At 59.6% G+C, this 21454-nt stretch overlaps 4 protein-coding genes across 7 annotated transcripts; 2 read left to right on the forward strand and 2 right to left on the reverse strand.

Annotated features, from left to right (window-relative positions):
• Positions 1–255: 255 nt before the first annotated feature.
• Positions 256–9123, reverse strand: CCDC137 (coiled-coil domain containing 137). 2 transcript variants are annotated; one of them, XM_032456560.1, is made up of 7 exons: positions 8935–9123; positions 8443–8576; positions 6842–7064; positions 5370–5452; positions 5150–5229; positions 4774–5030; positions 256–2828 (listed from the first exon to the last, which is right to left on the reverse strand). In XM_032456560.1, coding segments are annotated over exons 1-7 (915 nt in total). In that variant the 5' UTR covers positions 9072–9123; the 3' UTR covers positions 256–2827. The 2 variants fall into 2 exon arrangements, with proteins under 2 accessions (XP_032312451.1, XP_032312450.1); XM_032456559.1 differs by having other exon boundaries at positions 263–5030; positions 8935–9122.
• A 61-nt stretch (positions 9124–9184) lies between these two features.
• On the forward strand, positions 9185–15402 carry OXLD1 (oxidoreductase like domain containing 1). The gene is made up of 4 exons (XM_032456564.1): positions 9185–9337; positions 10193–11337; positions 14364–14404; positions 14832–15402. Exons 1-2 carry the CDS (start codon positions 9278–9280, stop codon positions 10592–10594), a joined length of 462 nt encoding a protein of 153 aa, XP_032312455.1. The 5' UTR covers positions 9185–9277; the 3' UTR covers positions 10595–11337; positions 14364–14404; positions 14832–15402.
• On the forward strand, positions 11196–15402 carry PDE6G (phosphodiesterase 6G). Of its 2 annotated transcripts, none has more exons than XM_006173155.3 (4): positions 11196–11337; positions 13727–13932; positions 14364–14404; positions 14832–15402. In XM_006173155.3, exons 2-4 carry the CDS (start codon positions 13787–13789, stop codon positions 14906–14908), a joined length of 264 nt encoding a protein of 87 aa, XP_006173217.1. In that variant the 5' UTR covers positions 11196–11337; positions 13727–13786; the 3' UTR covers positions 14909–15402. The 2 variants fall into 2 exon arrangements, with proteins under 2 accessions (XP_006173217.1, XP_032312456.1); XM_032456565.1 differs by having other exon boundaries at positions 11337–12352.
• Positions 15403–15894: 492 nt separating this feature from the next.
• TSPAN10 (tetraspanin 10) lies at positions 15895–20211 on the reverse strand. Of its 2 annotated transcripts, none has more exons than XM_032456569.1 (3): positions 19633–20211; positions 18124–18704; positions 15895–17227 (listed from the first exon to the last, which is right to left on the reverse strand). In XM_032456569.1, the coding sequence occupies exons 1-3, from the start codon at positions 19798–19800 to the stop codon at positions 16111–16113; spliced, it is 1866 nt and encodes a 621-aa protein (XP_032312460.1). In that variant the 5' UTR covers positions 19801–20211; the 3' UTR covers positions 15895–16110. The 2 variants fall into 2 exon arrangements, with proteins under 2 accessions (XP_032312460.1, XP_006173223.2); XM_006173161.2 differs by having other exon boundaries at positions 16263–16868.
• Positions 20212–21454: the final 1243 nt, after the last annotated feature.

The following is a 21454-nucleotide window of genomic DNA, read 5'->3' on the forward strand; positions in this document are numbered from 1 at the left end:
ACCCAGGTAACAGGCATGTCTGGTGGCTGAATATCCTGGGCATCACAAAGCCAGTCCCCTGGGCGGCACACAAGTCTGCCAACAGCTCCACCTGGGCCGTGGCAGGTGGCGCCCACAGGGGAGTGATGTTTGGATATGAAACACAAACATGTATGTCATTGTTTCTACTGATTTTTCTTTTATGGCCACTGACCTCCCCCCCATTAAAATCAGTTTTCCTAGGCCAAATGTTATAGGCTTTAAAAATTTCAAGAACATTTAATTTTTTGTTTTGTTGGCTCTTGAGGGTTTTATTTTCATTTCATTTTTTGTATTTCTTTTTTGGTTCTCAGGCAAGATTTTGTACTTTCCAGGATTCCCCACAGGACAGGATGCCCCCCGTGGCCTGGGGTTGGCTGTTTCTGGCGGCACCCCGCCCCCCTGCGTTGGGTAAATGCTGACAGCATGTAACGTCGCTGATGACCCATGAGAAGTCGGGGACAGCTTTCATCGTCAGGGAGACCTGTTCCGCCCAGTGCCCCATGGGGTCAGGTGTTACCTGTGCTGAAAAACCAGCCACAAATCAGCTTCCCCCGACCCCTCCTCAGGTCAAATGTACTTGCTAGAGCAGCCCACAGAACTCAGGGAGGCGTGTTCCTTACTAGATCCCTGGTTTATTACAGAGCACGACTCAGCCAGGTGGAAGGATACACAGGGCAACACACAGCAACAGGGCAGAGCCCCAGGCCCTCTCCAGTGCACTCCTCTCCCCAGACCTCCATGTCCGCCAACCCGGAGCTCTCCAAACCCTGTCCTTTAGGGTCTTACGATTGAGTAAACCACTAATCCGACCTCCAGGCCCTCTCCCCTCCCTGGAGGCTGGGTGGTGGGGAGAAGCTGGGACTGGAAAGTTCAGACCCTCTAATCACCTGGTTGGTCCTCCTGGCAGCCAGCCCCCATCCTTAGGTGGAGTCCAAAAGCAACCCATTCACCCAACAAGAGACACCTTTGTTGCTCCCATCACAGAAAATTCCAGGGGTTTTAGGAGCTCTAGGCCAGAAATGGGGATGAAAACCAAATATATACCTACTATACATCACAATATCACAGGCCAACTCGACTGTTTTTCAGAATTCTGGTCTCCCAGTGGATGTGGAACCCACCAGGGCAGCCTTCAACTCCACGTTCATTAACAAGGATCAGAACAGAACGGAAAACTAGGCGCACTCCAGACTTAGCTATTCTGGCACACCAATTAGCCTGCACTCCAGATGATTCCAAGAAAATATCCAGCTTCCCCAGAGTCACCTCAGCAGTTCTCCCAGCCTGTCACTGCTGTACGAGGCCAGCACACTGGGAGAAAGACTGCTAGAACCCAGGACGCTGCAGGCACCTTCAGTCACCCAATGTCCTCCCACCTCCCAGGGCCGGGACTCCAAGGAATGAGGAGCTTTTCCAAGCTCCCCTCTTCATTGGCGCTGAGAAACAACCCTCCAGACTGGGGATGAATTTCTCTCCGTCTCTGTAGGTCCTGATGCCACTCTCGGGGCTCAGCCCCACTACTATACAACGGCCCTGCCTCGGGGCACAGAGACGATGCCAGCAGCTGGATCTCCAACCAAGCTCGGCAAGCCACGGACAAAGAGCCTGGATCGGCGATGCTCGGTGCCCTTCCCACAGGGCGAACAGGCCATGCCCTCCTGCCCAGACTGCGGGGGACATGAGGGGCAGGTGGACACGCTGCTGCTGTGAATTTCAGCACCAGTGTGCAGACGTCCATGCTGCTTTCCCAAGTAATGGATTCTCAGCAGATGACATCAGATAAACATCATGCAGCATTGTTGGATCCAGGGTTGGTGTCATGTTTCCAAAATACAATCCAGAAAAACAGTCCACACTGCTCCCTCCCAGGCACTCCAAATTGCCCGGTGGGCCATTTGAGGTTTGGCAAGTGGGTTTCACAGAGCTGCCCACCATCCCGTGGGTATAAGCATGTCTTGGCAATGGTTGGCGTGTTTTCTCACTGAACGCTTTTCCATCTGAAGCTTTTCCAGAGACAGGCCACTGCCGCCTCCGTGGCTAAGATCCCACGGGAAAGGAACACTCCCTGAGCTTCAGAGCTGTCAGGAAACGCACTGTATCGGTCAAGTGTTTCAAGTCTATGTCGTTTGGCCAGTTCTCATCAAAACCCAGCTGGCCTTTCCCGCTTGGGTCAGAGTAAGCGCCAATGAGCACATCAGAAATCTCCCCCTAGCGTCAGGGAGCTCTGCAGCCAACAACCTGCACCCGACTCACTGGCTGACGCAGTTTCAGACACCCACGCAGCCCGACTTCCTGCCTGCCGAACAAGGGGGCATTTGCGCGATCGCAAACACCACCCGGACAAACACCTTTGGAGAAGCAGAAACCCAGTTACACAAGATGACTCTCCCTGGTCCCGTGATTCGTCCAGCTGGCTACCTTCAGGTCCAGCGCCACGGTTTGGAACCATCACACAAATTGGGTGTCCTATTACTTTTCATTCTGCTTTGCCCAGTTATTTTAAAATTTGTACCTGTTGCTTCTCAACCCCCTGCAGAAAGGACACTGCTGAAGAGAGTGCCGGCTCGATGCCCTCAGATGGCTGCTGATGCCTGGACCTTCACAAGGCAGGACTTTCAGAGTGAAAGTTGCTGAAAGCCCCCTTTCTGCCTTCCTTGTTACTCAAACGTGGCTTCATGTGGCTTCCAATCACCATGCGCTTCCCTCTGACGTGGGACATGCCATCCAGGAAAGGTCCTTCCTGGCTGGCGCTGAGGGACGAAACTCAGTTCTACTAAAACTGATCAGGGATGCTCTCCAAGAAATATCTTGATCCAAGGGGAGCAATGTGGAAATGAACAAAGGAAAGTTAAATCAGAATGGGGTCGGGAAGCCTCGAAGGGAGGGCTCTGGCACCCCTCGCCACAGCTCACAGACCCAGCAGCAAAAAAGATTTCCTTCAAGCCAGCAACAAGCTGCCCGCTGACTGTAGCTGATGGAAAACCGCCACAGCCCTCCAACTTCCTCCAAAAACCTAATAAAGGCTGACCCTCCCTTTGTCTTCAACTTGCCAGTTTGCTTGTTCCAAACTGCAATTTCTCTCATTCCAAACAGACTCATTTTCGCTGAAGAGCTCATTTAATTTTTAAGGTCAACACCGTTAATCTGGGCTGGGCGTCGTGAATGGTTGATCCCACCTGGGCTCTGTCTCGGAGTAACCCTAGTCTGGGCTCCATTTCTGAGCGGTGACATCCAGCCTGGGGTCCAGCTCTGAAGGGTGACCCTGGCCTGGTGACGTCTCCAATGGAAAAGCCAGCCTGGGCTGAGCTGGCCAGTTTTAGGGACACTCTCGCAGGGGCCTGAGGTGACATAATTCCCCTATTTCACGTAACCAGAGGCAAACTTCCCTCACCAAAACCTGCTTCCTCACCCCCACAACCACAGCACACCTGCAACGCGTCCAGGAAGCAGAGGCGTTTCTCAGCGACCCCCCTCACCCCTTGCTCTGGCTGCCCTGCCCACCTTGGAGCCCTAAAAAGGATGCCAGCACCAAGCAAGAGGCGTGCCGCCCACCCCAGCTGCCACGTGACGGGGGCGAGTCCTGGGCACTGCATGGTAGCCAGCGCCTGGCCACCCCAGGCAGGGGCCAGGACCACCTGCCACCAGGAAATACACCCCTGAGAGGGCGACGGTCCTGATTCTAGGCACCGCTTCACAATTAAATCTTTGAATTAGAAAATAAACTCCACTGCATAGAACGCAAACTCGGGGAAGGGTAAGAGCCCACAGAGCTCCACACTCATCACGCAGGGTTGCCCCGGCCAGCGCCGTGGCCTGGCCCTGACCCAGCTGTCTGCGCCCCTCTGCCAGCCGGAGGAGCCCGAGCTGTTGCGAGCGGGGAGGGAGCCCGGGGGCTGTTCTTCTCCAGCGGGGTTAAGCACAGCCCAACTCCATCCCTCGATGCTGGACTGCCTGAAAGCCTCACCTCTGCTCTCTTGCCGGCACCCACATCTGGGCAGGATGCTGAGCCCAGGCGCGCCCTCCTCTGGCATCAGGGGGAGAAGCACACCTCAGCAGGCCTTGCCCTTGGCAGGGCCTCACGTGGCCCTCCAACCACAGGGAGTCCCAGGCCGGGTTCCCGTCCTCGCGGACGGGCCCGCCACCCTCCCCAGACCTCGGTGTGGCTGGCGTCAGTCTCCACACGGAACAGAAGCTGGTGTGGCTCCAGCTGCCTCCGCAGGGGCTGTGACGGCAAGCGCCTGTGAGCAGGTGGAGGCGGGGCAGGTGCTGCCCCAGCCCCGTGGGTGCACGCTGCCTGCCTGGCCCGGCCCGGCCCTAGGCCAGCTGCTCTGCCAAGTCCAGCAGAGCCTCAGCTGCTGATTTAGTCAGCCTGCGTCAGCAGTGCCTACAGCTAACTGGCGTTTAAGGGACAGGACTGTGGGACTAGCGCTCCCTAAAGCGGCCCTGGGTTGTCTCAGCCTGGACCTGTGTGTTCAGAACAAAGCTGTGAGCGACGCTAGGCTCAGGAGAACGATGCTGGCTACATCCCGCCTCAGCACCGTCCCCACCTACAGGGGCTCAGGGGACAGACAACACCCGATGTGAGACATGGGCCTGACAGATGGTCACTCACGAAATAGGAATCTTTACGGAGAAAAAAACAGGAGCCCTCTCCCCAGCTTGAGGGCCAGGATGTGTTCCAGGGAACGGACACTCGACCACAGGCACCTGCCTGTCTCGCCCGACCCAGGGGCAGCAGCTCTGGCCCCTCACCACCGCAGGCGTGCCTCTGGCGTCTTCCTGGAAGCGGGCCGGGGCGACCCCGATGGCTGAGGCCCCTGCTGCTGCCGCTGCAGCCGCTTTAGCGCCCTGTAGGCCTGCACGGCCCGCTCTCGCTCCTGCACGACGATCCGCTGCCGGGCTGGCGAGGTGCTCTGGGGCTGGGACGCGGTGCCAGGGCTCAGGGACTTCTCCAGCATCAGCACTCTCCCGCCAGGCTGAGAAGCAGAGCCAGGGAGGTGGAGGCACAGCTGCAGGAGGGAGGGGAGACAGCAAAGGCCCTGAGCCCAGGGACAATGCGGCCCAGGTCCTGTGCCCTGGGCCACGCAGCACTAGGGGGCAAACAGGCCAGCACCCCGCCCCTGCTTACCTGGCCCCTGCTCATGCTCATCCTGGGCTTGGCAGTCAGCTCTGGGGGCTGCAGCACGACCTCACCAAACTTCACCATATCTGGAGGGGCAGAGACAACCACTGCAGTCCTGGCACCTGGCGCCACTGTCTGCCCAGCCACCAACCCCGGGGAGACACAGGCACCTGCGCCCCACCCCGGCCCCCAGAACCAGGGCTGACTATTGCCTCGGGAAGAGCACCTTGGAGCAGCTCCTGCTCCAGCCTCTCTGCGGCCTTTTCCTCCCTCCTCTGCCGGGCCTTCTCCAGCCGCCGCTTCTGGAACCTGGGAAGAGAGCAGGGCTGTTCACACTCCTCTCATCTCACTGGACTCAGGAGGAGGCAGAGATCACCCCTGCCCACAAGGGACGCCCCACAGCAGAGCCCAGGTGGCTGCCTCCAAAGCCCATCCCACTACCACCCCACAACCCACAGAGAGGGCACTGAACCCAGCAGGACCCTCCAAGGTTCCAAGTCAGGAATCCTCAGTGGGGACAACTATGTCCCCAGGGCCCATCTGATAATGTCTGGAGACATTTTGGGGTGTCACAAAGCAGGGGGTTGGAGAGGGACTCCTGGCCCCCCACAGGTGGAGGCCAGGAATGCTGCCCAGTGCATAAGATGGCCCCTGCTCCAGTGTCACCTGTGTTGCTGCGTCTAAAGGGCCCCCGCACGTGGCACATGTGATATGGCCCCTTAATGTGACTGGAATCAACGTTCAATGACAGTTTTGGAGATCACTGTGGCTTTGGGTGGTACCCGGGATGCATCTGCTGTGCTGGAGTTTTCATTGGCTAATGTGACTACACGTATGATTCAGACACAGGGAGAATCCACAAAGCTGAAAACAATCCAATGTTCACAAGTTTTACAGAAATTTCTGGTGAAAGCTTGGTCTGGTTCATGTCAAAAGTTGCAGTGAGTGGGGGGCGGGTAACAACTCAGTGGCAGAGCACACGTGTAACATGCAGGCAATCCTGGGCTCAATCCCGGGTACCTCCATCACAAAAAAAGAGGAAAAAATGTTGCAGAAAAGATAAAAATGCATCTCCAAAAGCACTTGTTTGCTGAGACCACCACCCCAGCCACCACCCGCAGGCTCAGGGAGGTGGAGACTGGGTTGAGGGCAGAGGTGGGCCGGGGAGCTGCAGCTCGCGGAGGGCTTCCTCCTGGTTCCGACCTCCGTGAGCCCCCAGGTGCAGGTGCCAGTGTCTCCACTTCTCCCACCAGCCGAGTCTGAGAGGTCACAGAACGTGTGCACATGACACAGCTATAGGCTTTCAACGCTCTTTAAGGTGAAACGTGAACCCTGGAAACCGACATCCCCCCGTGGCCAGCAGGCCCTCCCGGGAGGGCACCAAGCCCCACCTGCTACTGGTTCCCTGTACCCGGCCTGCGTGGACAGCAGCCCTCGGCCTCTCTCAGCTCGTAGACCCCTGATGCTTTCCAGAGAAAGGCACAGACAAAACCAGGCCTTTGGAGTTCCGTGGGTTCAGAGCCTTGCTGGAGCTGAGATTAAGCAGGTCCCGTGCAGAGAGAAACGCTGCTGACTGCCAGGTCTGTGCTTTCCCTGAATCACGTGGTGGAGAAGGGTGCCCACCCACAACAAGATGCTGTCACTGCAGGAGACAGTCGTGCACGCGGCTGGACCCCCAACCTCTCCAGCCCCACTCACGCCTTCTTCCGCTCTGACTTCTCCTTCCGGGGAGCCGCCCGCGCCTCGGGCTGCCGGCTGGCCTGGTTCTTGCTGAGGAACAGCACGTGCTGGGCCTCCTGCTCCATGCGCCGCACGTAGGCGCCGTCGGACTCCCACTTCCTCTGCGTGAACTTCGGGACGGCGATGTCCGGCTCCTCTCCCTTTGCTTCCTTCTCCAACGTCTTCCTAAAGGCCACCTGGGCTGAGGACACAGGGAGACTTCAGAAGGGCGGGTCGTAGGGGAGGAGGGAGCAGGTGGTGCCAGGCTGGCTGCCCAGGCTCACCTCCCCTCCCGGGGCGACAGGAAGGGCAGACTAGGCTCAAGAGGGAGCTAAAAAGCATCCGAGCCGCCAGCCCGGGGCCCCCGACAGGCCATAGGTGTCCCCCGCAGCTCGGCTGGAAAAGGAAGCAAGAAACAACCTAAGTGTTCATCAATAGGTGGCTGAATGAGTGAATTCCCGTGTTCACCCAGAGACGTCACCGCTCCGCTGCCAAGGAGCAGGGCAGAGCTGGGGAAGGGATGTGGAGGGATCTACAAAATCCACTGGAAGCGAAAACCCAGGACACCAAACAACGCACAGAACTAAGGTGCAGCTTTTACACAGTGAATGTGTGAAAATACACACTATTTCCTCTGGGACGGCTCACAAGAAGACAGACGGGGAGGGAGCAAGACTCAGAGACAGGGCCGGAGGCTACCCCTCACCTCATACCGCTCAGAACTGTTTAATTTTACCAAGTGTGTAAGCCTTTATCTTTTAAGTAACTTAACCAGGAAAAGGGCTGATTCAGTAGAGTGCGATTCAGAATGTCCCCCTCCCACCTGGGCCAGCGACCTCCTCTATCCCTCCCCGTCCTCAACTCTTCATTTCACTATCCCTTTGGCAGCCATCTAACCCTCAACGGAAAGCCTAAGGTTTACAGAGACATTACAAAACCCCACTGTTGCAAAATCAGCCCTACATTTGGGAAAACAAACACCTATACATGTACACAAAACGCAAACACGCTGGACTCCATTCCGCAGCAGCCAGGGTGTTACCCCTGGCAGAGGCCGACAGGTGGGCACCCTGCCTGGCCTTGGGGGAAGGGGGCACTTCTCAGGGCGTCTGCTCAATTCCCTCCATAACCTCTGGAAACCATCCACTTCTCTCCACCATCGTTTCTGCCCTCTGGTCCATGGGACCACCATTTCTCACTTGCAAGAGCCTCATCGACCTGCAGTGTCCAACCTCACTCCCTCACTTGTTACACAGCGATTTTTTTTTTTTTTTTCTACTAAGTCTGAATCTACCATCCCCTCTGATGGCTCTCCAGCACTCCTGGGAAGGAGAGGGGAGGGGAGTCAACACTCCCACCTCTGCCCATGAGGCCAGGGGCTCCTTTTGGAGCCTGACCTGAAACCACACTGCCACCTGCCGCCAGCCCTGACACCAGCCTTCCCTCAGTCCTCCGCAGGCTCCTCGGATTGCTGGGGCCTGGCCGACTTCCTCTGCCTGAAATGCCGTTGAACACTTGGGCAATTAAATGGATTCGAACACATAAGGCTTTATTACCCCCGGCACGGGCCTGAACATTACCCTCTTTCTTCCTCTTCTTGTTACTGATGGGGTTTTTCATCTCCTGGCGGATCCTCATAATCTCCCGGAGCCGGAAAGGGATTTCCTGTTCGTCCTGGTTCTTGGGTTTGCAATCCACTTTCTTCTTCTCTTCGCTGGGAAGGAGAACACGAGGGTGAGACACATCCCAAGTCAAGCAAAAGCAGAACCAGAGAAGCCGAAGCTGGGCCTAGACAAAGAAACTTCACAGGCCACCCTGGCCGCTGTGGTGCGTGCGGGTCAAAGGAGCACGACCTCTGCTCTCGTCCTCACCAGCCCGGAGGCTGTCCCTGAACTGGTTCCTCGCAGGACCCTGGGCGAGGCGCTCCCGGACCTCGTCCAGGACGGCACTGACGGCACCTGGAAGGTGGCAAGCGCCACCCCGTAGACTCCCTCGCACCTCCGCTCACCCGGCTGCCGCCGGCCGCGGGAAAGGCCCCGGGGAGTCTTCAGTGCGCTGAGACCTGCACCCACCTGCGCGGCCCCGGCCGCGGCGCCGAGCGTCGCTTCCCCAGCTGCTGCTGCAGCCGGCCCTGCCGTCGCCCCCGGGTCCCATGCCCCGCCGTCCCGGCGGGCGCCGCCGCTTCGCGCCGGGCTCGCGCCATTTCCATGCCCGACACCCCGCGGCGAAGCCACTTCCGCACTCCCGCACAGTCCCGCCCGGCCCCCGTCACTTCCGCTTCCTGCGCTCCGCCTCGCGCCCTTTGAGGGGGGCGGTGCAGATCCCGGAGGGTCAGGATTGGCCAAGGCGGCCACCGTTGACGGCTTGGGCGGGGCCGACTGGGGCGCGCACGCGCTATGGGCCGCGCCTCAGGCGATGCTGCTACGGAGCTTGGCCCTGGGAGGCCGGGCGGCGGCCGCTGCTGCGCGGGGCCCGGCAAGTACCAGCAGGAGCAGGGCAGGGGCCGGGGTTGCGTTCGGGAGGCCGGGCCCCACAGGGACCGAGTAGTCCCGGCCGCCTGCAGGGACCGCCCCCTGCCCTTTGTGTCCGCGCCTGGGGTGCAGGAGGGGCGCTCGGCCGCTGGGCAGAGCCAGGGTGGTACCGGCGGGTTCTGAGCTCGTTCTCTCGTGCGGCAGTACCTGTTGAGCGCCTGCTGTGCGCGAGCCCTTTGGGGGAGCCGCAGTGAACAAGGAGCTGACGCTCCTCACAGGAGGAGTTAGAGAAATAAGTGTGGGCTGTGTCAACTAGTGTTCAGTTCCCTGGAGACAGTGCAGGGAAGGGGGCCGGGGCTGGAGCGGTGAGAGGGCTGCCCACGGGACCTTCATGGGTAGACTGGGAAGGGCTGCCCACGGGGCCCTTGAGGATGACCTGGGGGCCTGGGCTCCTCGTGTTACAGAGGGAAACAGGGATGAAGGGGTGATGTGATTAGTCAGGACGGTTAGCGAGCAGGGGTGCGACCATAGTGGCTGGCCAGAGAGGCGGCTGTGAGAGCTGGATCTCCTAGGCTTCCACCACCACGCAACTGCAGGAGTGCACCCCCAGTGCCAGGCCCCGAACCCAGAGCTCCCCATGAATCCTACATCACCTTGTACCAACAGGCACTTCCATTTTACAGATGAGAACCTGAGTCTCGAGGTGAAGTAACTAGTCTAAGGTCGCACAGGAACTGAGGGAGTAGAAAAGGCCATGGAGCCCCCTGCCAGTGTCAGGAGGCTGAAACTTCCCCAGAGCTGGAGACAGGCCGGGCCTCCCCAGCTTCCTGGAGACTCATGTGCTTATCTGCATCCTTAGGGGCCATCCTCCAGCTGGGACTGGTGCCAAAGGCTGCTTAGGGGCGGCAGCATTCTTCACAGGATTGGAGTACATGAAGGCCCCAGAGAGTTCGGGAAGGACTGTACGGAGGTGGGCTCCCAAGCAGGTGCAGCAGACACTGGGCAGCCGAAGTCCTCCCTGCCTGGCGGGGGCCCCTCTGAGCCCCGGTACCCACCGCCGCCTGAGCTCCAGCCCCCCACAAACTGCTGCATGAGCGGCTGCCCCAACTGTGTGTGGGTAGAGTACGCAGACGCGCTGCTGCAGCACTACCAGGACGGCGGGAAGCGGGCCCTGGCTGCCCTGGAGGAGCACGTGGCTGACGAGAACCTCAAGGCCTTCATCCGGATGGAAATCCAGCTCCGCGTGAGGAGTGGAGGCTGAGCCCTTACCCGGACAGCCTCCTCCCAGGGACGCAGCACGGCCTCCTTCTTCCGCGGCCCCTTTGTGAGGGAACGGGAAGAAGTGTTTGTGGACTTTCCGTGGGAGTAATTAAGTTCTCTGAGGTGGTTAGACAGGAGGCTTCCGTGTCGTCCTCTGTAGGGCTTGTGTCACCTCATTGGGGAAGGCAGGCACACTGTCATTGTCAGCCCACCGGGCACCTGTGAGGGTGAAGCTGGACCCATTTCCTTGACTATTCATGTGACAGTTACCCCAGGGGTCCCTTCCATGGCCCAGCATCCCAGCAGTCCTGCCCAAAGGCCAGCTCTGGTTACTCTCAGTGGTGCAGCAGAGGGAGGACCATCTGGCCCGGTGAAGTTGCCGTTGGCGAAACCCTTGGCAGACAGCCTGGGAGGCGCCCCATTCATCCAGCTGCAGGCAGTCCCTCCCCACCCACCGGCCCTTCCAACCCACTTAGCAGCTCCCAAGGCAGTTGGCCGGGGCCAAGGGACCGGGAGGCCTCAGGCGTTAGCCCTGGAACCAGCCTTCTAGCACCAGACTGGTCTGGTCCTTGACTGCTGACTGGGCCACTTAGACCATTGGTTGGAGTAGGACTTTTTCTTAGGGCCCTCACTGCCCAACCCCATCTCCTGCTCACCCTCAGCCATGGAAATTTTCCCACTTCATCTGCCTCCACCACCCCGGCACCCAACAATTCCAAGCTCTGATACTGGTGGCCTGGACAGGTAGGGGTTAAAGGAATTTATGCTTGTTTTATTTCCTCCCATTTAAGGGAAATGACTTCACAAGGGATTTGAGCTGATAAACAGGCCTTCCCAGGTAGAGACCTTCAATATACAGCCAGCGTTTCCCACGGAGACAGATCTGTGGACAAGGGAACGAAACCACACGGCCACGAGATGTGCCACCGTGCTAATGCCTGAGGACAGACACACCCAGCAGCACAGGCTGTCACCTTGGCTAGTTAGTGGGTATCACCCAGAAGGAGAGTTTTGATTGGTTCTGAAAAATGTGATTCTGGTGACAAGTTGATTAGACCCGAATTCAGAGCGTCTGCTATCCTCCAACAGATTTGAAAATGACCCAGGAAGGGAAAGGTTTTCCCCACAGACAAAAGCACAGCCAAGCTTGGTGCACTTAGGGCCCCAGAAAGAATCTGCAACATAGAGGTGGTTTATCTCAGAGCTGGGCAGATTTCTGAAGTCCCAGGAGAAGGGAGCTAGGGGAAAGGGGAGAGGTGTACAAAATGTAGCATGTGGGAGCAGCAGGTGCAAAGGCCCTGGGGTGGAAGGGGCTTGCTGGAGCACAGCAAGAGGGAGGGATGAGAAGTGAGGCCAGAGAAGTGGATTGGACGAGGCCATGCAGGGCTTTGGGGGCCACAAAGGCAAGTCGCTCAGCAGTCAGGACTGAAAGGGGGGAGGTCCAGCACAGCGGCCAGTGCTGTTTTGTCTTCACTCAGAGATGAGAGCTCTTCCTTTCATCCGTCCATGATCCCATGTCCCTTGCCTGCCCTGGCCGTGTCCCTGGCTCGTCCTTCCTTCAGGCCCTTGACCTCACTCGAGCCCCTCCCCCTGTCTCAGGGAGTCCTCTGTGGGGGTGCCCACCCCACAGTCTCATTAGTGTGGTGTCAGGGCACAGCCCTAATCAGCTTACCCAGCAGCAAGATAAATGCCCTGCCGGCAGCTTGCCGAGGGAAGCCTGTCACACACCTGTGGCCCCCGAGACCTGCCTCAGTACCTGGTGAGTAGTGCCTTTCCCAGGTTGTCCTGACGGCCACTTACCCAAGGGCCTCTGCCCAGTGGGTGGGAAGCTGGCGGGCTTTTTTCCGTCATTCTGAGGTCAGGCTCTGTGGGAGTCCAGCTACTGCCCTGTTCAGAGACGATGCCCAGCCTGTCACCTCCTCTGTTCCCCATGTTGAACAGTGCTGCTGCAGGCTGTCCCCCAGACCAGCAATGGTCTTGGGGCCTCGGGCCACACACGCTCAAGCAACTTGAGTGGGCTGAGACCTGGGCCAGGGATAGGTCAGGCAGCGGTTTCCATGGGGATGGGTTTCCATGGGGACAGCATCTAATAGTTGGAGCTTCATCAGGGCCCAGAACTGTCCATACCAGGCCCATAGCCTGGGGCTGGGGAAGGGGTCCAGCTGGGCCTGCACTGTCTGGGTTACAAGGAGTGGGTGTCATGGGTTTTGAGCCGCCAGAACCACCAGGCCTGCTGCCGTCCCCCTTGGACACCTGTGCAGATCCAGCTCCCCACCCCTGGTTCCTTCCCGGCTTCTGTTGGTCCTGGCACAGAGGCTGAACCTTAGTGGGGGAAGGACCGTGGGGGCCTCCTGGTTGGTCTCAGCCCTGATGCTCCAGCGGGCAGCTGGCTGTGGCCCAAGGCTGGAGTCAGGCATTGCAGCCCACAAACCACAGGCAAGAAAGGGGACCCAAGGGGTGGAGCCTGGGGCATCCAGTGCTGGGGCGGCAGCTCGTGTCCGTGTCACGTAAGTAGCCCTAGAACCTGCTGGGCTCCCAGTGGCCCCTGAGGGATTAGTCTCCCTCTGCTGCTAATAGGCTTAGAGGAGTCTGAGCTATCCCTGCAAGGGTCACTGGGGCTTAGGGCATCCGGGCAGAGGCGCTAGGGGAGCGGGGCGGGGGTCACCCTGTGTGGCAGGTGCAAGGACAGTAGCAGGTGACTCTGGCACCCAGAGCTAGCTCTGAGCACAGTGAGCGGCAGGGGGTGGGAATCTACCAGCAGAGGGAAGACACTGCTCCTGCAGCCTCGGCTGTGAGCCTCATCCTGACACAGGCCCCTCCCCTGCCCAGGCTCCCCACCCTCCTGTCTCTCAAGTCACTCTTACTGTTACCACTGGGTGAGACCTAGTGTCCCACCCCAGGGATGGGGTGGGGGATGCAGAAGGGGAGACTGTGGGGAGGGGTGCACCTGAGGGCCACCCAGCATTCTCTCCTGTGCCTGGCTCCAAGTGGAGCCCCACGTGGAGAAGGCAGGGGCTCCCCAGGGCTGGGGTCTTACGGGGGTTCAGGGGGGTCTCATGTTTCAGGGCTTCCTCTGCTCTGGTGGGTCGGAAGCAGGAGGGCTGACTGGGACCCCGGCCTGGTCTGCACGCAGCCCACAGCGTGAGGGAGTCCAGAAGCCAAAGGTCACTGCGGCGTCTCTGCCAACCTGGCCATGAACCTGGAGCCACCCAAGGCCGAGATCCGGTCGGCCACCAGGGTGATTGGGGGGCCCGTCACTCCCAGGAAAGGGCCTCCCAAATTTAAGCAGCGGCAAACCAGGCAGTTCAAGAGCAAGCCCCCCAAGAAAGGCGTCCAAGGGTAAGCAGGGCTGTGGGCGGGGCGCCTGGGGGTGCACCGCAGGGAGCGCGGCTGGCTGCGGGTAGGGACCGGTAGGGACCGGGCTGGGCTCAGCCATCCTCTCCTGGCTGAAAGTGGTCTCCTCCTCCTGAGTGGGGGTCGGTTCCTAGGGGCCTGAGCCGGGCCTGTCTCCGGGCGGGGGTCGTGGGAGAGGAGGCCCTTTGCTGTTCCTGCCAACAGGTCTAGAAAGCACACCTACCCACTGCCACCCGGAGACTCAGCCGCGGCCCCGCTGACCGCCTTGCGTCCCGCACTCACAGGCACAGGCCCCCGTGGACACACCCAGGGCACACTCAGACACTCCACATTGTCGGGAGCCTGCACTCAAGTGCCCGCAAGGCCCCGCTCGGCTCCCTTCCCAGCCACTGTCCCTGACTGCTCTGTCCTTGCAGGTTTGGGGACGACATCCCTGGAATGGAAGGCCTGGGAACAGGTATGATGGCCACGGGGGTCCGCCTAGGTCCCCCCCCCCTCCACCCGCTGCCCTGCTCTCTCCAGCAGAGGCTCATATAGGGTCCTGCCCTCAGCCTCTCTTTCCTTTTCTCCCCCGTCAAGCTCAGACACCACAGAAGCGGGTGGTTCCTACGCAGCGGGTCCACCACGTGCTTGGGGGCTGGGAAGGAGCAAAGCTCTTGCTGTGCCCCCACCCCAGCAGCAGGAGCCCCCTTCCTTCCCCCGCGCCCGGCCTGCTGCACCCACTCTCTTCCTGGGCAGGGCACCCCCCAACACCCCCCCAGCTGGTGTGTCCTGGTGGAGGGGCTCTGCACTGGGACTTGTACTCTCACCGCTGGGTCGGCAGGCCCCGAGGGGATGGTAGACCAGGGGACACCCCGGGACCCACTGGCCCCCTCACCCTGCAGACATCACGGTCATCTGCCCGTGGGAAGCCTTCAATCACCTGGAGCTGCACGAGCTGGCCCAGTACGGGATCATCTAGCCCTGGATCCTAACCTGGGCCCCTACCCTCCGCCGCCGCCCGCTGTGACCGACCCCTGCTTCCTGCAAAGAGGCCTGCCCCCCAGTGTCCAGATGACCCTGTGTCTGGAGACCCTTGCAGGGCGGTGGCTTTAGGCCCCAGGAGCCCACCCCCTCCACACAGGACGCCCTCTTGGGGTGGCCAGGCCCTGCTTAGCTCCGCGGACCCTCTCCCCCCATGGAAAGGGAAAGTGAGGACAGGGCCTCCCAGGAGTGTCTCCCACACCCTGGCCCCTGTCCTGCCTGTCTGGGGGTGAGGACAAGCTGCCCCCACTGACCCTGTCGGCTGAGGCCCTTGGGCCAGCTTGGCGGGAGGTGGGTGGCAGGAGTCCTGTGGGCATCAATGGGAGAGCGAGGCCTCTCCAGACGCATCGCACCAGCAGGAAGCTTGACCTTTCCAGCTCAGCCCGTGCTTGCTGTCCTTGTTTCAAATAAAATTAGTGTCCTACTTCCCCACGGACTCGTCTGGGGCCTGTTGTCTGGCGGGGCAGGGCCCGAGGGTGGGGTCTCTTCAGCAGGAGTGGCCAGGTGAAGGCGCGGATTGGCAGGGGCTGCGGGGCCTGGCCGGCTGAGAGGGGAGGAAACCATGGGGCGCTGAGCCTGGGCCGGTGACGGCTGGACCCAGGCAAGGCGGGCAGCACTGCACACACACCTGTGTGAAACTGTCCCCAGCAGCAGTCATCTTCTGGGAGCTTCCCAAGAGCACGTCCACCTGGACGTAGGGGTCTGTTCACACAGCAGTGACCAGAGTGATTCTTGGGACGGGGCCTCTGGGATCTTGTTTATGTGAAGGCCAGAAAAAGCCGTAGTAGCCAAAGGCAATGAAGGCCGAGCAGCAGTGGCCGAGGGAGGGGTCAAAGGACCTGCTGGGGCCGGATCTAGACCTGGTGGCGGGTCCGCAGGCGTGCAGATAGGTGAGAACGCCTCGTGCTGCTGCTCCGGGTTGGTGCAATTTATTGTATGAGTAACACGTCTCAGTAAACCTCACTCCCCCCAACACACACACACAAACACTAGAAGGAGAAGCCTGGGCCTCGCCCCGGACCACCACCGTGGACAGGAGAGGGGAGCTGCCCCGGGCGAAGGCAGGTGCCAGGCTGTGGTGAGGACGTGGGGCCTCAGAGGCTGGGCTTGTGAGTGGGACTCCGAGGTGGCTAGAAGTGATCAGGGGTGAGGGTGGGAAGCGAGGATTGCGGTGGGGGTCAGGTGGCAGCATCTCACCCAGTCCCCCTCGCCCCCAGCTCTCCTTGCTGGCCAGGTGGCTTTGCCGGGCACCCTGTGTGGAAGGCAAACACTGACCAGGAAGTCGTCAGGTGGGGGCTTACACTCGGACAACAGACCCCAGCAGCGCTTGCAAGTGAGCAGGCAGTGCAGGGGAAAGGGGACCCTGGGGAGCTGGGGCCGGCAGGTGGAGGAGGCCTGGGGGTCCAAGGTGGGCATCCCCAAGTGCCCAGGCAGGTTACTCTGACACCTTCCCCGAGAGGGGCAAGGAGGCCTGCAGCCCCAGACTCCGTTCCAGTGTCCTGGTCTTTCGTCCCATCCACCAGTCAACTGGGGGCCCATTTGGCAGAGGGTGGGGTACCAGGCCTGGGGGTCTAGAGGGCAGGCCCGCCCTCCCAGCTGCCCCCTTGTGGACAGCCAGGGCCCGCACCAGCTGGATGGCCAGCAGGAGCTCTGCCCCCTGGACCACCACGACCACGATGGCATATTTGCCCGCGGTCCAGACGTGGCTGCGCAGCCACTGGCGGAGTGGGGGGCCACAGCCCTGCAGGTGCACCACTCTCTGGGCCGCGTCCTCGTCCAGGCCCAGCGCCCTGAAGCCACACTGGTCGTTGACAGAGGCTCCATCTTTCCAGGGGTCGATGCAGCAGGAGGCAGGAAGGCTGCAGGCCTGGACTCCAGGGGAGCTGCAGTTAAAGTGCCTACCAGGGCCCAGGGGGCGTCAGTCCAGAGGGCAGGGCTGCGGGCCTGGGACCCCAGTGCCGTGCCGAACGTCTCCCACCCGCCTTCAGACCTCCCAGGGCACACATGCTGTCTGTGCACACGCTCACATGCACGCGTGCACGCACATGTGACGCACACCGCATGACTCCACACCGGCACGCAGGCACCCACGCACACGTGCACACACCTGTGCACACACATACACACACATACGCACGCCTCTGGGCTAGAAGGGGTGTACTGCGTGGGACGCTGGAAGGCGGCAGGCATTTGATGGGGGCTGGAAGCAGGAAGGCCTGGCCCCACGGACGCTGCTGAGTTGGCCTGAGCAGCAGGGCTGGAGTGGGAGAAAGTGGCAGAGGCTTTGGTAGGGTCAGCGGGTCGCGCCGGGGCATGAGGGGCAGCGCTGGGCAGCGACGGGAGGCGGGAGGCTTGGGAAGGGCTCCCAGGACCTCGAGGGGGTGCTGCTCTTGTCACCCACCTCAGGGAGCCCCCAGGCGCGCCTGGCCTTTGGCACCCAGGGCCCTGCGACCTGCAGGCTTTCCCCTCGCCTTGCCCTCGCGCAGCCTCATCTCCTGGAAGGGTGGGCCTCCCTACAGCAGGGGCTCAGAGGCCAGCAGGCTGGGCGGCATCACGGCCCCAGAGGGGCTGCCACCGGCCCAAGTCCCCCGCGGCCACCAAATGAGAACAAGCTCCTACAGTGCTTGGGGCATGGAAGGAAGGGCCAGCACGTCTCTTGGACCACTGGGGACAAATGGCTGGTTTTCAAGAGTCTCCCTGTGACTCTAAACACACACGTACAGAAACGTACAACACGTACACACACACACACTGCACACACGTATACGTACACACACATGCACGGGTACACACATGCACACACGTACACAGTGGCGGGAGAACGGTGACGTCATAGTTCAGGACGGTGTCTGAATTAATCTATACGTCATTTTCACTTGACACTGAGGCGTCTTGTACAATGTCCTTACCGAACCAACCCCACCCAGAGCGACTTTCTACGTCTGCTGGCTGAGCTGCTCTGTTAAGACCGCTGCCTGACCACCAGGTGTGTACATGTGCAAGTGTGTGCCCCTGAGTGTGTGCACACAGGTGAGTGTGTGTACCAGTGAGTGTGCGCGTGCGGAGGTGTGTGTGGCCTGCCTCCCCTCCAGCCCCAGAGAGCCTGCCGGCCACCGCGGGGCTGGCCGCCTCACCCTGGGCCCCAGGACTCACAGGTTGTGCTGCCAGTCCTGGTAGGAGGCCGCCCCGCAGCACTGCAGCCCCAGCTGGACTTGGTCGATGAGGAAGCACAGGTCGGGGTCGTCCTGGTAGTGGGTGATGGCCGCACGCAGGACGTGCTCCAGGCCATCCTGCAGCCGGCCCCAGAGGGCCACCAGCAGGGCCCCGGCCATGGCCTCCAGCACCAGAAAGGCGAGGACGCCCCCAGAGAAGCAGTGCAGCAGAAAGGCGTTCTCGCAGAGGGCACCCAGGCAGCCCGCCAAGCTCACCACGCTGACCGCCAGCCCGCCCAGCACCAGCCCCAGCATCAGGTCTGCAGGCAGGGGGCCCCCCCAACTAGTCCCCAGAGATCCCTTAACGGCCAGGCCCCAGAGCCCGACAGCCAGGGCCAGCAGGCTGAGCAGAGAGAAGAGGAAATTGGACAGAAAGATCAGGCCCTTGAGGCAGGGGAGGGAGTGGGCCAGGACTCCCCCCAGGCCTTCCCCCCGGGCCTGGTCCTCCCATGGCGCTGGCCCCGGGGGAACTGGAGTGAGCGGGCTGCTCCTGGTGAGGGCTGGCTCCTGATCCCTGGCATCCTGCAGAAAAAGGAGGAGCAGAGAGGTCTCACCAGTGAACCCTATTCACTCAGACCATGTGACAGTCATCAGGGAGGAGACCTCATGGAGGGATGTCAGAGTCTGTTGGGGAGGAAGCTGGAATGGACGGTGGAGGCGGAGGGGGCGCTCAGAGACTCTGGACAGCCAGGGTCATGGCAGCCTATAGGCCAGGCAGCAGAGGGGATGGTGAGGGCCCTAGCTCCCTTACAACAGGGGTCAACAGCTGCCTGCAAGTCTGTGGTAGGAAAAAGGACTACCACAAAGGCACACCTCTCCCTCCTGCTGTGTGATGGAGGGTGCGGGTCAGGGCCCCCGACTATCCTGCAGGACAGTCATAAGGCAGGTGGGGCCTGCTGCCCCTGAGTTTGGGAGTTTGGAACTGCATCTGTGTGGGTCGGTCTGCACACATCGTCACGAGAGGGGCTTCTGCATGCGGGCCAGGAGGGGGGGCCCACCAGGAAGAGGGGCCAGCCCAGGGGCCTGCCCTTTCTGCCTCCTCCTGTGATCCAGCCCAATGTCCCAGGAGCAGGTCAGCCCTACTAAGTGAGTGTAGATCTGTGCTGGGCCAGGCAGTGAGGGGGTCCTGGGATAGGGGAGGAGCAGCCAGACCTGGGTCTGGGGTGCAGGGCCTTCCAAGGGACTTAGCCCAGGCTCGGGGTCCCTGGCCTTACCAAGGAGAAGAGTAAGGGGGCTGAATGTTGGGGGGCCCACCCTCCCTCTAGGCTCCCGACAGAAGAGTGGCTCACTGATCGTGAGGTTTGGAGAAGCTTTAAGCCCTTTCCACTTGCCCCCTTGAGGGACAGTCTCAACATCAGATCTGCCTCCAGCCCCTCCACCCTGCCCCAGGCCTCCTCCCACAGCCTTCTGAGCTGCCTAGAGAGCCCTCCAGGGCCCTGGCACTGCTTACCTGGGACAGCAGGGGCCTCCTCTCCCCCTCGTCCATCCTCTGCCAGGACAGGTGCACGGGTGCCAGGACAGGTGTGTGGGTGCCCCGCTGGCCTCTGTGGCTGGGACACAGGGGCTGGTGCTGCCCGTGCTCTGGGAGCTGTGAGCCCCACCGGGACGCCACAGTCATGACCCGATCATGTGAGGAGTTGTATTTTAGGGCTTAAGAGGACAAGCCTCTGCTGGCGAGATGCAGGATCCTCCTTCGGGAGCCCGGATTCGGCCCGGCTCTGTGCAGGCTCGACGTGGGTGAGGCTGGTGGGGGGCTGGCCTTGTGGCCAGTGTGGGCCTCAGCCTGGCAGGTCCAGAGGATCAGACCCCTGCGAACTGGCTCTGGTTCCCATAACCATCCTGGGAGACCTGCCCACAGCTAAATGTGTTTATCCCGACTTGTCCACGGCAAGAAGGAAATCCTATGCATATATGTATATTTGAAGTGCCTTTCTTTTTCACAAACCACTGGCTACTAACCACTATATATAAAAATAGATGAAAAACAAATCTCTTCTGTACAGCACAAGGAACCATATTCAACATCTTGTAATAACTTTCAGTGAAAAAGAATATGAAAACAAGTATGTGTATATGTATGCATGACTGGGACATTATGCTGTGCACCAGAAACTGACACACTGTAACCGACTGTGCTTCAATTAAAAAAAAAAATTACAATGGGGGAAGGTATACCTCAGTGGTAGAGCACAAGCTTAGCAGGTACTAGGTCCTGGGTTCAATCCCCAGTACCTCCATCAAACAAACAAACAAATAAATAAATCTCATTACCCTCCCATCTGTAAATAAATAGATGAATAAATAAATAAAGGACCACACAGACTGCTGGGCTGTGGGCAGAAGGTCAGGGCCAGGCCTTGTGCAGCCACATGGTGGCTCACCTCTTTGTCTGAGAGGACACACCCAGCCCTGTCAGTTACTGCATTGGGCTCCCAAGGTGGCTCTCAGGGAGACAGTGGTCACCTCTCTGGCTCCATCGCAGCCCTATTCTGATACTGGGTAGCCTTTACCAGCACTGTTAGGGGCTGAACTGTGTCCCCTGCAAATTTATATTTGAAGTCCCAGCCCCAGCACCTCGGAGGTAGGACCTTTAAAGAATAATTAACTTAAAATCAGGCCTTTATACACAAAAAAATGCTCAAAATCACTGACTATCAGAGAAATGCAAATCAAAACTATAATGAGGTATCATGTCACACCAGCCAGGATGGCCATCATTCAAAAGTCCACAAATGACAAATGCTGGAGAGGCTGTGGAGAAAAGGGAACCCTTCTACACTGCCTGTGGGAATGCAGTTTGGTGCAGCCACTGTGGAAAACAGTATGGAGATTCCTCAAAAGACTAGGAATAGACTTACCATATGAACCAGGAATCCCGCTCCTGGGCATATATCCAGAAGGAACCCCATTTCAAAATGACACCTGCACCCCAATGTTCATAGCAGCACTATTTACAATAGCCAAGACGTGGAGACAGCCTAAATGTCCATCAACAGATGACTGGATAAAGAAGAGGTGGTATATTTATACAATGGAATACCACTCAGCCATAAAAACTGACAACACAATGCCATTTGCAGCAACATGGATGCTCCTGGAGAATGTCATTCTAAGTGAAGTAAGCCAGAAAGAGAAAGAAAAATATGTGAGATCGCACATATGTAGAATCTAAAAAAAAACAAAACATAAATACAAAACATAAACAGACTCACAGACATAGAATACAAACTTGTGGTTGCCAGGGGGGCGGGGGGTGGGAAGGGACAGACTGG

This window comes from Camelus ferus, chromosome 16 (assembly GCF_009834535.1).
Source record: "Camelus ferus isolate YT-003-E chromosome 16, BCGSAC_Cfer_1.0, whole genome shotgun sequence".
Taxonomy (NCBI): Eukaryota; Metazoa; Chordata; class Mammalia; order Artiodactyla; family Camelidae; genus Camelus; species Camelus ferus.